The following is a 14,737-nucleotide window of genomic DNA, read 5'->3' as shown; positions in this document are numbered from 1 at the left end:
GTCTCATCAAACTTTTTACTAGAGTTATAAATTCCAAGAAGAGCAAGAAGAGGCTGAGTGAGTATACTGGTAGCACAAGAATCCCTGAGAATGAAGCTAACTGGAGACTGTAGTGGGTTGTCTAGTACCTCACAGGTGCCTAGAAGGGGGAGTAGTATTCCTCAATATGTCTTTTATCCATAGCAAGCTCCTTTTGGATGTTTAAAGGAAATAATTCAGAAAAAAAAAAAGAGTAACAAGAAAGAGAAAGCCTTGGATTGGACAAATGAGTTAAATTGCATCATGAATGCTAGGACTGGCACAGGAAGGGAAGCAGAACCAAGTGCTGTGAAACAAGGGAGAAAGAAGAGGGAGAAAAGTGCACCCTAGGTTTCTGCTTTTATTCTTCAGCTGTTGCATTCCTCACATAAATGAATTTAAATATTTGGTTTGATTATATCTAATAATGCCATCTAGCTCTTCTATAGGCTTAGTTATCTTAGTGAAAAAAAGTTATTGGAGTTACACTACATTTTTTATTATGGTACATTGGGGAAATAATATTGTCTGTTTGTTTTTATTCATGCCTGTTTCCCAGGGCAACTGGAGGTGCTTTCAATGAGAAATGGAGATTTCCTATTTGGCCAGAATGGAATGAAGCAGATATTAATGCAGAAAAATGGGATGCTGGAAAAGTTGGAAAAGAGAAAGAAAAAGCTAGAAAAAGCCCTGTTACAGTAAGTTATGTGACACAAATATATTTTTCCCATTTAATCTTTTTACCCCTTTTTAATAGACTACTTGTGCCAACATCAAAATAATTTGTTGCTATCAAACATATTATTGTCAACCTTATGTCTTCAAAAAGTTTGTATAGTTCCCAACTAAAATAAAATAATAAGCCATAAGTATTGTGTATTTTGTATTTGTTACTTTTCAAAATGAACTGTTAACACACACGTGCATTAACATGTTCACAATAGTGCTTAAAAAACCCTGCAACCCCAAAATCTATTTCATAACATAATTAGAACAGATGACATGGGACAAGTCAAACTGTCAGAGCAGTCCCTTCTCTGAGCACTGCAATTTCTCTAGCCTCAAAAGTTTAAATGCACCTGTGTTTTATTATGGGGAACTGCAGCTTTAAATCCCTTGTTTTGCACACCTCAGTTTCTTGACATGTGAGAAGAACCATCTGAAGTTCTAGCATGTGGAGACTGGTCTGAGGTAATATAGGAATTAAGCAGCTACCAGATGCACAGAAATTCCTCAATCTTTGGAACTTTGGGATGATTTTCACTAGACTTTTACTCCTTCAGACTGGTTAGCTTGAAAAAAATGTATTGTGTGTTTTATACAGAGTAGCAGGAAAATTATTTCTCAAGGAGTTTCTTAAACTTAGCATTACTAAGTGATAACTGAAATCCATTTAATACCATGTTCAATCATCTATTTTACATGCAAAATCTGCATTGTTCTTATGTTTCTTCTGTATCTATTCTTTGTGTATATGTTAGCATATGTTTGTAAATATTTTTTTCTTATCTCAAGTTTAAATATACTGTAGCCCTGTCATGCCAAAGTACACTTTTGAAGAAGTTCTAGGCTTTATTCTCTATGTTGCCATTAATTGACAGGTGAATGATATTCCTTTATTTCTTTGTTTCTATTAATGCATTTGGTGTCTTTGAGCAGTACTCTAAACATTTATCTGGCACCAATCTGTTAGGTCTGCCAGACATTAATATAATAGATGCAATTTTTAAATAATTGTAACTGAAAAAATTTCTTCTTTTTTAGCACAAGAGGCATTTGGGGATGGTTACTGGACCATTCAGTTCTTCATCCGCAAACTATATTTAACTTTGTTCTTTTTACATGTTTAAAGGATTTGTTAAAAATGTTGGTCAGAACAGATGAATTCAGAGATCTAAAGAATTTTCTAATGTGACCTATTTTGATCCAAGCAGCTAGCCAGGATTCAACATTGTATTGGGTTTTTCAGTTAGAAACAGAATTAATGATGGCATCCAGTACCTTTGAGTACACTTGAAACAGTAATATAAACAAATCCTAGTTTCTTCTGTGGGAAAAGGAATCAGAAGTGAGCTCTTTCCTTGTAACACTAGAACTCTTTTATCAAGCACCGCTACATAATCATTTCTTTGAGGGCAGCTCAGAGTGCTGCTCTGATTGTGCGTTTCAGCTTGGCTGTTTCTGATGTCCTTTTTCTTGCTTGACCTTCCTGTAGAACTTGAGGCTGAGGCTTCTCTTAAGGCATGAACTCATCAAACCTAGCAGTTGTCTCTTATATCCCCCTTCAGTAAAAGTTATACCTGTGTTTTTCATCCATGTTTAGCTCAACCTACAATGTTCTTCAAAGTATCTTTGCATCTGTAAGCTAAAGAAAGTTGAATCTCAGTATTTTCTTGTATTTCTTTGTATAGTGTTATTTCATTCTCACCTGCATCCATTTTCTGTTTTATTTATTATTTTAGTGGTAATCCTTCCTGTTACACCATATAGTCAGGGCTTGATGTTTCTGAAAGTGCAATACAGACTCTCTTGATACAGTTTGTATGGTTACCAGGCTACAAGGCTTCCTTTGAGCTTTCAGAAAAATAAGTGTTCCTAATAAAAGGTTTATTTCCTCCAAGCTTACTGCGCTTCTTTCAGGTACTTTAAATAATTTTTTGCCAATTGGTATGCTGAAAAAACTTTAATAATCATACAATGCCCTCACAATAAAGAAGATTCTCCTCATGTTGAGGTGGAACTTCCTATGTTCTAGTTTAAACCAATTATTCCTTGACCCATTACTGGGCACCACTGAAAAGAGATTGGCCTTATCCTCTTTACACACACCCCTCAGATATTCATAGACATTAGCAAGATCCCCTTTTAGTCTTCTCAAGGCTAAACAGACCCAGTTCTTTCAGTCTTTCTTCACATCAGAGATGCTCAAGTGATGCTCAGTCATCCTCAGAGCTATCCATTGAAATTGTTATTATTGTTATTATTATTGTTGATGTTATTATTATTATTATACTATAAACAAAAAACCCAGACAAGCAAACAAGAAAAAACTGTGGGGAGCTGTTACTTTTGTAATATATTTTCATTTGCTTTCCTTCAGTTGGTAAGTGCTTAAAGCATTATAGTTTTTCTTTGCTGGAAACTCTTTCTCTTCTTGGTTGGTCTGTAGAAAATAGTGTACATCATGGCCTGTGAAACACAGAGAAATGTATAATATGCCTAAAAGCTTTTCAAAATTCTAAACACAGACAGCAATGACCATGTAACTGATTAATTTCTCAGCATGAGCAGTATCAGAGGTATCCATCTCCTCATCCTACATTCTGCTGTTAAGTAAACAGGTACTACTTATCCTGGTACTTTCTGTTCATACGGAGAATAAATATCATTTTGGAAATGGAAGTTTGAAAATTATATGAGACTCTATATGTGATAATCTCTAATTCACGATGCTGTGTAATTATATCTCTCCTTAGTTTCTGCAGCAGTTTTAAATGCATGGAACCTGCTTTGTTTCTGTCTAAAAATTGCTTTTAGTATGTACTTTGAGTCTTCAATTTAAAAAGCTTTAGAATTAAATCAGGTAGAATAAGTACTTAGGATCATCTTGATAGAAGAGTGCCTGAAATAAAGGTTAACAAGTTTTTGGGAAGTTTTTTTGAATGGTGGAAAAGAAAGGAAATATTTCACAAGGACCTATTTAGACAGTGTAGGCCACATAACCTTCTCTGAACAATATAAGTGGCTTTTGTGCTGAATCTTCAGTTTGGACTTTGCACTTATTTAGTTCAAAGACACAGACAGCATTGGTTTCATTTTATGATATTTTTCCCCTTAAGTGATTTATTGCGTGAACGAAAACTTATTTAAAATCTTGTGGAAGGTACAATACTGTAATTAATAAAAAATGTCTCATGTTTGTTCATGTATATTTTGTGTAGCAGGTCTTCGATGATCCTGAAGGGAAAATAGAATTGCCAGCCTCCTTAAAAATACACTCATGGAAACGTCCACATGAGTTTTTAACAGATATGGTAAGAAACAAGCAAGGTCATAATGAAGAAATGCTTCTCACCTAGCTGTGTCTTAAGTGGAGGAAAAATCATAGAGAAAATCATTTCAACAGATAAAACCCTCTTGACCAAGTGTAGTCATCCTGTCTGGGAGACACTTGTAGAGTCAGCAAAAATGTAGCAATTAACCTGTGCTGCACAGAGGGTTTATCCTTCAGGCCTGCATGGTGCTGGGTGTGATCCCCGACCACTGGATCAAGTCCTCCAGCACATTTTAGTGGAGCAGCCTGCAGGCAGCTCTCCCTTTTTACCAGTAATTATACCACCTACATCTCCTGCCTTTATCTAACTACAGCAGGAAATTCTTTATGTGAATATCCTTTCTGCTTTACAGTAGAAATGATGAAGAGGTTTGTTTTCTCATTAAAAAATCCTGTAATGGGTCAAAAATTAGACAAATGGGATAACCCTTTCAATGCACAGAATGCTGCACATGGATCAAAAGCCTGTTTGGTGCTGCACAGGTTGTGTTTCCCAGTGTTTAAAAGTATATAACCTCATCTATACTAATCCCTTTCCTTATAGTTAGGTCTGATAATAGCATTTTAATAACTCTTATTCTGTAAAGTGTGAGTCTGATTGCCTTTCTTACTTGGGTCACAATGGACCAGCACCTTCTGGTGCAAAAACCATCATTGTAGTGTATCCTCTGAAGTCTGCTCTGTTTTTGGACTCCACATTCATTTAGCAGATGCCTGGATAGAGAGATGCCTTCCTGTATTTCTTAATGTTCTTGTTTTCACGCTTAAAATTCAGTGTCATGGCAAAACAAATTCTGTTTGTTCCAACTAGGGCTTCCCTTGGTCAGATAGTTAAAGTAAATATCTATCCCAAACCCTTTAATTAGCTTAATCAGAAATACAGTAATTTTTCTTACTTCAACTACTGTATTTCTTTAGTCTGTGTCTTTGACACTGCTTGCCTGGAAGGTAACCATATAATGTTAAAATCATGCAAATCGTTTACTCAGTTTATTTTAAAAACTACTTGCACAGAAATAAATTGCCTACCATTTTAAAGGTTTGTATTCTCTGGTGCTATTGCTAATCAAAGTTTCAAAGCACTTCTGATTTAGATGAAATGTTGAAGTTTTAACACTCTTGACCAGACTTCCAACATTTTCAGGCTTGTCAGTTTTCCTTTTGTCAGCTTGTCAGTTCCATTTTTCATTAACTAGACTCTAAACAAGCTCTGAGTTTAATTTTTAATGGAGGAAAAGGAAGGGAAGGTCAGGGAAGTAATTGAAAAGACCAAAAGATTGGATGAGAGACGCTGCCAAAATGCATAAGCTGAGTAGAAGTATCTGAAAGATGAAAGCAAGAGAGATGGCAGCACAGAAAGCCATGGAGTCATGTATCTGTATTAAAAATAGCTTTAAAAATCTATCTTTAGATCACTATGAAGAAAACATTTGTTTTCTTTAAGACTGGATGAAAACTTTGATGCTTGCTTTGGTCCAATGTATTTTGAATCAAGAAGCTATAATTACTATAAATTTTATAAGTTAAAATCAGTGTAAATGTCAAGTGTTGAAAGGCTATTAAAATGATACATGATGCTGCCTAATCTAACTAGAGGAAGAAATCATCACCAGTGAGTGAAGCAAGACACAGGTATAATTGATTCAATAAGCTAAAATCCTAGTATTTTATTTCTAAACTGCTTACAGAAGTACTATATAAATGAGTACTAGTCCTCAAAACTATGTAGTACAGTCAAAGGTTTGATAAAGTCAGTGTTCATACTGACAATACCACCACCTAACTGACCATGAGGAAACAAATTCTTTTGAATCTTCATGGGGCATCAAAGAAATCTTGAAATATGAGGCAGTGAAATATGATCATGATTTAGATGATGAAGGGCAAATATTATTAATAAATTGAAGGAATTTCTATTTACTTATGTAATTATTCCATTTCATACTCTCTCCTGATTAAAAAAAATAATTTTTTATAAGTAAGTACCAAAGCAGCTGCAAGATTTGCAAAATTGTGGCCTTCAGTTTATGACTAATGAATGTCTTTAATGTCTAACATTTGTATGCCACTAGTGTTAGATATTTGTGTTCATTTAAGTTTTTCCAGAAAATTAAGCTAGTGGACTTAACTAATTTACTTTCTCCTAGATTCCTGTGGTTGTCAAAAATGAAACTTCATTTGACCTCTTTTCAGCAAATGAGCATTTATTTTGTAGTGAGGTAGGTGTAAATACATTAATGTCCCTTTAAAAAATATTTTCATTCTTCTGCACCTCTTAAACTTTTCAGATTTCAATGCAAATTTCTACCACGAACAAATAAATTGTGACAAGCTTTTGTAAGGGAAAAAAGGATGATGGGAATAAAATGGCAAGAAATCATCTAGATTTGTATAATCAGTGTTTACCTTTTTTTAGAATTTGGGAAGTTAAATCAGTGACTGTAAGAGATTTTTCAAAGTTTTTTAAAAATCTTTTGAAGCACAAAGAGTATCACTGGGCAATGTTCTCAAAACAGAAGAGCAAATTAAAATTATTAGAAATTGTTCATATCTTTTCATGCAAGTTTTCCCAAAGTCATGTTCTTAGTTTGCCTGCATATATGTAAAAATCTCTGCCACCCAGCCTATTTTTTTGTTCCCTCCAGGGTTAAATAAATGTTTACTGAATTTCTGCAGATCAAGGGAAAAGAAAAAGCAGGCAGACTCAAGGCATCTGAGAATACTGAATATAATATTGTGTAGAGAAACAAGATAAACCAGGTGCCTCGAATTGCCAGTGAGTGGGTGTGAGTCCACCTGTGCCTGATTAGGACAGGCCCCTATTGGGCATGAGCAAGACCAGGGGGCCAATAAAGGTGGGACACACACCCACAAGGAGGGAGCTCACTCTGGTGTGAGGCAATGGAGAGGCCAGCAGCTCGTCGAGCCTCAGGAGCAAGAAAGGACCATTCCGCTACAATATTGGTTCATAATTTCTATTTCATTTGATGTCTCAGTGCAAATACAAAGCTCAGCACCAAAAAAGTTGCATGGGAGGAAGCCACCAGAAAGGAAATTATATACATTTTGCTGTCCACAGAACCACTAATTTATTTTAGGGCAACTTACTTGTAGCAAAATCTTGTTGTCATTCTTTTATATCTATATATATATCACTCTTAGAGTCTGGTAGTACTTGTGGAACTATAGAACACATCAGAAATCTGCATGTTGGAAAAACACATGGAATAAGCATTATTAGTTAAAGCTGCTATTTTAAACTTTAAAAATTAATAAACACTTTTCATAATTTAGGAATTTTTACTGAGTACAAAACAAGTAATAAAGCCAGTGCTTAGTCACAAGCAACTGAACAAGTGAAAGTTCATAAGTCCTGGAACATGAGTTATTTTGAAATCATATATCCTCTTTTTTTTTGTTAAATGATTAACAGCATAATTGTACTGTGCTGTTACTTGGTTTCATGCATTTTTGTGGAATTTTAATTAGATATGATGATGATTTCCAGAAAAGTTTCACAGTGAAAACATAACTATACTTTTGTGTCACTTCTTCGTGGAAAACACACTCTTTTTTATTCTTCTTATTCTTGATTCCAGTTTTATAAAAAGATGCAATTTTAAATTTTTTTGTTTGTTTTTTTTCTGCTTTCAGCTGATGAGATGGATTATAAGTGAAATTTATGCAGTTTGGAGGATACATAATGAGAAGGATGTACCTAGTGAAACATCCATTTTTTTTTGGAAACCATGGGAACACATTTATGCCTTATGTAAAGCTACGAATGGACACATGCCTCTGTACAATAACTATGGAAAATATGTAGTGAAACTTTATTGGATGGTGAGTAATTCCCTCCAATATTATACAGCTAGCATGGCAAATTTTAACAGAGTAAGTATTTATTATTATTATTATTGCCAAGGTATGAATTTGGAGGAGTAGAAGTGTTGAGAAATTCTTGATGCATGTTAATAAAAATGCCTTGTACAGTTTATGTGACTTAGGCCTTGATAAAACAGTTATCATTTGAAAATGCAGTATTCCTTTTTTGTAGATTATGGAGAAATTTGCTGATTGTTAGGAGAGGTTTTCTCCCTCTGGGCACTTTAACAAGATACTACCTTTGACTTAATTTTTTTATTGGATTTGAGAAAGAGGACCTAATAATGGCAGTTGCTAATCTTGCATGTATTAAAGCTATCAACTGAAATAACTTTGCTGATACTTTTGACATATTTTTGTGTCAAACAGCAGCCCAACGCACAAATTAAATATATTTAACAGAAAATAGTTGCTTTATTCTGTAGCATGTAGTGAGTGATTAAAGTAATGTTGATATCAGAAGCAATTGATTTTCATGATTTGTAATTTCTCTGAGCTGCATGTTAGGCTTTATATTTTATAGGGTTTCATTTCTAAATCACATGTCCTCTGGTAGTCCAATGTAAACTGGTTCAGGCAGATCTACAGAATTTTTCTCTCTTTCTTGAACACTTTTTTTCTTCTATGAAATCACTTGTGGATATTTTGAGAAGGGGTTTTTTGATGTTTTTTTGTTGGTTTTTGGTTTTTTTTTCATTTTCATGAAAATTTCATTTTTGCTAGAGAGAAAAACATGAAGACTCATTGTGAGGTTTGCACTGGACTATAAACTGTATGATTTAAATTCTTAGTAACTTTTATATAGAATCATAGAATCATAGAATAGGCTGGGTTGGAAGGGACCTCAGAGATCATCGAGTCCAACCCTTGATCAACTACCGCCACAGTCACTAGACCATGGCACTGAGTGCCATATCGAGTCGCTTTTTAAATGTCTCCAGGGACGAAGAGTCCACCACCTCCCCAGGCAGCCCGTTCCAATGTCTGATCACCCTTTCCGTGAAAAAATTCTTTCTAATATCCAATGTGAACTTCCCCCGGCACAATTTAAGATCCTCCTTTCAGGGAGTTGTAGAGAGCAATGAGGTCTCCCCTGAGCCTCCTCTTCTTCAGGCTGAACAGCCCCAGCTCCCTCAGCCTCTCCTCATAGGATCTGTGTTCGAGTCCCTTCACCAGCTTGGTTGCCCTCCTTTGGACCTGTTCGAGGACCTCAATATCCTTCTTGAACTGAGGGGCCCAGAACTGGACACAGTACTCAAGGTGTGGCCTTACCAGGGCTGAGTATAGGGGCAGAATCACCTCCTTGGACCTGCTGGTGACGCTGTTCCTGATACAGGCCAGGATGCCATTGGCCTTCTTGGCCACCTGGGCACACTGCTGGCTCATGTTCAGCTTCCTGTCAATCCAGACTCCCAGGTCCCTTTCTGCCTGGTTGTTCTCCAGCCACTCTGTCCCCAGTCTGTAGCGCTGTTGTTGTGGCCAAAGTGCAGGACCCGGCACTTGTTGGAGCTCATCCCATTGGAGTCAGCCCATCTCTCCAGTCTGTCCAGGTCCCTCTGCAGAATCCTCCTGCCTTCCAGCTGATCAACACTTCTCCCCAGCTTGGTGTCATCAGCAAACTTGCTGATGATGGACTTAATCCCCTCATCCAAGTCATCAATGAAGATATTGAACAGGACTGGGCCCAGCACTGATCCCTGGGGGACACCGCTGGTGACCAGCCGCCAACTGGAAGCAGCCCCATTCAGTACCACTCTCTGGGCCCGGCCCTCCAGCCAATTCTTAACCCAGTGCAGAGTACGCTTGTCCAAGCTGTGGGCAGCCAGCTTTCTCAAGAGGATGCTGTGGGAGACGGTGTCGAAGGCCTTGCTGAAGTCCAGGCAGACCACATCCACCGCCTTCCCCTCATCCACCAGGCAGGTCACCTGATCATAAAAGGAGATCAGGTTGGTCAGGCAGGACCTGCCCTTTCTAAAGCCATGCTGGCTGGGTCTGATCCCCTGTCCATCCTGCAGGTGCTGTGTGATTGCCCCGAGGATGATCTGTTCCATAACCCTGCCAGGCACTGAGGTCAGGCTGACGGGCCTGGAGTTTCCCGGGTCTTCCTTCCGGCCCTTCTTTTATGTTTCAGTCTTAATTTTATCTACTGTTTTGTTTTGGGTTTTGGTTTGTTGGTTTGGTTTGGGTTTTTTGTGTGCGTATGTGTGGGCATGCATTAATTATTTTGAAATAATATTTTAAAATTTCTATTCCTCTGCAGTAAATGATAGAATAAGGAAGTTTAATGGAAATATTTAGTAGAGTCAGACAAATGGGCCACACCTCTGGTGTACTGGAATTAAGAATGGTTTTTACTGTTAATAGTAACTCAGTTGGCTGACTCTGCAGACCTATTTGTATCTAATTGTATTTAAAGGTGATTAAAGACTTAGAGTGTGAGGACTGAGTATGTACTAGCAAAACCAAAACATCCCATGGAGTTTCTAAACAGACAAAAAATTCTTAATGCAGTTTACAGTTGACAGAGAACAAATAGTTTCATATTAAACCTCATGCTAACAAGCAAAGTACTAATCACTGATCTAAACATTAAAAGTTATTAATGTTGGTATTCTGGTTACATCTGTCTTTTGAAAACAGAGTATGTCACAAAACACTAAGATATATAATTGACTATTAACTGACCAGCAGACCAACCTTGGAAATATTTTTGACACTCAGTTGGAAACATAAAGTTGGGAGTGTTAATAAAAACTCAAAGGCATCCCATTAGACTTCTGAAAAAGAATTCATGAAAACAGAAAGCTATACTTTAAAGAGGAAGCAAAACCTAAAAAAGAATGTTAAGCCTTTTTATTTTTAAAAATCAGAAATCAATGCTCACGAATACAAGTGTACAGCTCAGACAATGCAGGCAGCTGATCAGGCCAAAGGTACTAATGAGATTTAATTTGATTATAGTATCAATATACAGTACTGAAAAGCAGACTATCTCCAACTTACTGATAATGAAATCAGAAGGAGCACGGTTAAGAAAAAAGCTTTAAAAGCATTTATTCAATTAGTATTTCTTCTTTGTACTGGAAGGCATAAAGAGATGTATTTCTTCCTTGGCACTTGGCATCTCTAACAAATCAGGTTTAGAGGCTTCAACTCCTCAAATTAAACATTTTCCTATCATTTTCATATCAGTGGATCCAGCTAAGCTATGGATATATTCAGACTGTCTGCTTGGGATTCCTGCTTTAGGCATCATGACAGCAACTCTCTCCAACAGCAGATTTAAGTAGATTAATGTAGGTGGTGAAGTGGTCAGTTAGTGTTGATGGGGACAGATGTAGGTTTTTTTACAAGGGTGATAAAGTCATCTCACATACTGAGTGAGGAGCTATCAAAATTAGTCTAATGAACATTCAGAGTTTCTGGTGCTTTTTCTGGAGGTTTGTATTAGGGATTTCTTTTACTTCTCCCACACTCTGTTAAATTGTTTATAAATCTGTCCATCTTTTGAAAGGAACATAATGCAAAGCTGGGGAGAGCTTTTGAATGGCTGCCCTTCTACATGTTGTTTGATACGCATCTCTTCAGAGGGAATAAAACCCTGAGCTTATTTTATTTTTAAATAATCTTCCACCATGTGTTTCTATGAAGAAAACCTTCTGTTCTGATGTAGTATAGATCAAATATGACCTTTTGAAAGATGCAAACTTCATGAATTTTGCCAGCTATACATGCCAGCTAGTCAGCACTGAGGAAGAAACAGGAATCAATTTCAAACTGGAGCAATGTCTTAACTTTCTTGTAAGGGGGAACGTTTATCTGATATACATGCCTGCACTTTACTCATCCCTTACTACTGCTCAAGATATGAGGAATCATAGTAGCATTAGTCTGAAAGGACAGAAATTATGTTACCCAGGTTCCTCAGCAGAGGACATTATATTCTATTTGTGAATATAGTGCTGCAAAGGTTGTGCATTCACGTGAGAAATGACTGAATTTTAAAGTGTCTATAAAAGTTATCAGGGTGTTTTAGTTTCTTTGTCACTCTTGGTTTTGTTTTGTTTCAGGCCTTTGGGCTTATTTAAATTATTTTCCTCCAGTTGTACAGATGTATTTCACAAAAAGAAACACAGGGGGAAAAATGAGGGTCAAATGGTGGAAGATTAAAGAAAATGTGCAAATGAGAAAAAGCAAATATCAGCAGAGACAGAGGTGAAACATTTTACAGGAGAAAGTGAAAAATTAAATGAAAAGGGAGAGAAAGCACAATGGAAGAATAATGAACTGGTTTTAGTAAAATGCTGCATTGAGTCCTGAGGGGATTGTCATACACCAGATCAAACATATGGATATTAATTTTTCACACACAATATTCTTTAGGTTCTACCCCACATCCTGTTTTCACTTTGCATTCCTGAGTTTATTGAATGTGTGTCTTTATTTTAAAAAAAATTCAATAAACTTTCTGCCCCCATACTTTTCTTCTCTTGGTGTCTTATCTCCCTTAATCAGCATAATTGTTTTTAAAGTTAATGCTGAAATGCTATAAGCAGGTCATCAGTGATGCAAAATAATTGATAAGAATTCTATTATTTATTAAGTCTTAAAGGAGAATAATTAATGAGGAAATAAAAAAAAATAATGGTGCTGCATATGCAAAAATACACTGCCTTTGAAGAATTACATGCACAGAATTACTACTATTTAGAAGTGTCCTGAGATAACCAAATATCTCTTCAATCTTTTCCTTTACTATTCAGCTTGTACTGCTCTCCACTACACTTTGGCAATTAGTGAAAGAGGAGGTGAATATGTGATCATTTCACTTACTAGACCCATTTAAAACCTGAGAAGTCTTACAAATTTAGTTTTGACTGTCAGGGAATAGTTTTTATCCTAAAAAATATTAGCATTTTTTATACTTCATGGGTATCTTTGCTATATGGCCGACATCTGTTTTCCTTGGAAACCTATAGAAGTCATATAGAGCCAATTGATTGGGATTCCAGCTTGAAGCCACAGCTAAGTTAGAAGCAGAGAGCAGTAATTTTGCCCACTCTGATGCCAGCTCAGTTTACTGATGAAACATCTGGTGTTGGAGACATCAGTGTCTTGTCTTACCTGTTTTTTCCTTATCCTGGAAATCTGTTATATTTGGTCATTTCCTGTTGTTTCCTGCAGTGTTTTGTAAGGTACAATCATAATGGTTTCCAGGAGACTCACTACTGCAGCCGATGTCTCCAGGTTGTTATGGGAAGCAAGCAGGACTTGCTTATGTAACAATTATTTTCCAGACTAAGGTCTTAAAGAGGCATTTGCAGAACTGGTATCTTAGTTGAGCCTTTTTTTAATCATCACAGTTTCTCAGATGTCTGTCATGGCAGCTGGTGAAACAGCAATGACTGCACACACATGATGTGTTACACATATGAAAGAGGAAATATATTTGGAAACAGCTGCAATTAGAATGATGTCTGAAATAAGTGAGTCAAAGCAGTAATAAAATGCTATGGATACTGTTTCCATGCTTCTCAGATATTATATGAGAACTTCTTTTAAAGTAATGTAAATCAAATCACAGTAGAATTGGGTTCTTGTTAAAATGTTCAAAGCTCTCTTACATACAGGTTGTTTCCAGCCCACAAACTTGGTGTCTTCTTTTTTCTTTCCTTCCCCTCCCTCTGTCATAGGGGTGCTGGAGAAAGATCATTATTGATGACACAATGCCTTTCAATGAAGAGGATAATTTGTTACTACCAGCTACTACTTGTGAAATTGAACTTTGGCCAATGTTGCTCTCCAAAGCCATCATTAAACTGGCAAATACCAGGTACAATTACTCATCTCACTTTCGATTTGTTTTGTGAAGGCATGTGGAATTTTCAAAAAGTTGTTTTAGTATATATGGGAAACACATTTTCATAGAATTATAATGATAGGATCGTTAAGGTTGGACAAAACATTCAAGTACATCAAGTCCAAACGTAATCCAGTTACTACAACCAGCAAGTCATGTCTTAAAGTACCACATCTAAAAGCTTCTTAAACACCTCCAGGAATGTCGAAAAGGATTCTGTAAAAAGGTTTCTAATGACAACTATACACTTCTCTGAAGGCTGACACTGTAAATCAGTAAAGCAAAATCCTCTGTAGCTATGAAGTTGGAGTGTTTTCTTTTTGGGTGTGTTTGTAAACTTGCGCACAGAAAACTTTGAGAAAATATTTTTCCCTCTTTGCTTTATCTGCTTGTTATTATTCCTAAAAACTTTCACATGTGGTTTTCTGCCAAATGGAAATGTCCAGAAGTCTTAATGGAGCTTTAATTGTCAGCCTTAACTAGTCTTAACTATTATTGTAAATGGGGTGTTGTAAGCTGCTTTTGCTGCTTTTGCTACAGTTCTGCTGTTGTGGCCTGTCTGGTGACCCATTTCCCCAAAACTGACCTGGAAAGCAGGGAGTGGCCCATGGTGCAGTGATTGACAATTATGGGCACAGGTTCTATGAGATGAGCAATAAACACCAAGTGTTTAAATGACTAAGCTTCAGAAAATAATTCAAAACACACTGAACTGGATAGTCAGATTTCCCTGCTCTGGTCAATATCAAGTTATCTTTGTTGGAAGAGTGATCTAAATAAAGTACTTCTGCACAGGCTAGGAAGTTGCCTAGAGCTGCCCACAAGAAAACTGTTTGCAGGAACATGTTTGAAATACTGCCTTTTGTCAGAGCACAAGGGTAAGTCTTGGCTAAGAACTAGTATCCTTAGTCTTGGTCCTC

General features: G+C 36.6%; 1 protein-coding gene across 1 annotated transcript in view; it reads left to right on the top strand.

The window, feature by feature from the left end:
• ADGB (androglobin) overlaps positions 1-14,737 on the top strand; it is a 96,147-nt gene that overhangs the window by 14,325 nt on the left and 67,085 nt on the right. The window contains 5 exon segments of the mRNA XM_030447520.1: positions 578-716; positions 3,960-4,052; positions 6,220-6,291; positions 7,727-7,915; positions 13,651-13,790. Coding sequence (XP_030303380.1) covers positions 578-716; positions 3,960-4,052; positions 6,220-6,291; positions 7,727-7,915; positions 13,651-13,790 — 633 coding nt within the window.

The sequence above is a fragment of the Calypte anna genome, chromosome 3 (genome assembly GCF_003957555.1).
Source record: "Calypte anna isolate BGI_N300 chromosome 3, bCalAnn1_v1.p, whole genome shotgun sequence".
Lineage (NCBI taxonomy): Eukaryota > Metazoa > Chordata > Aves > Apodiformes > Trochilidae > Calypte > Calypte anna.
The sequence above is the reverse complement of the archived record's forward strand: the minus strand, read 5'-3'. Positions and strand labels throughout refer to the sequence as shown.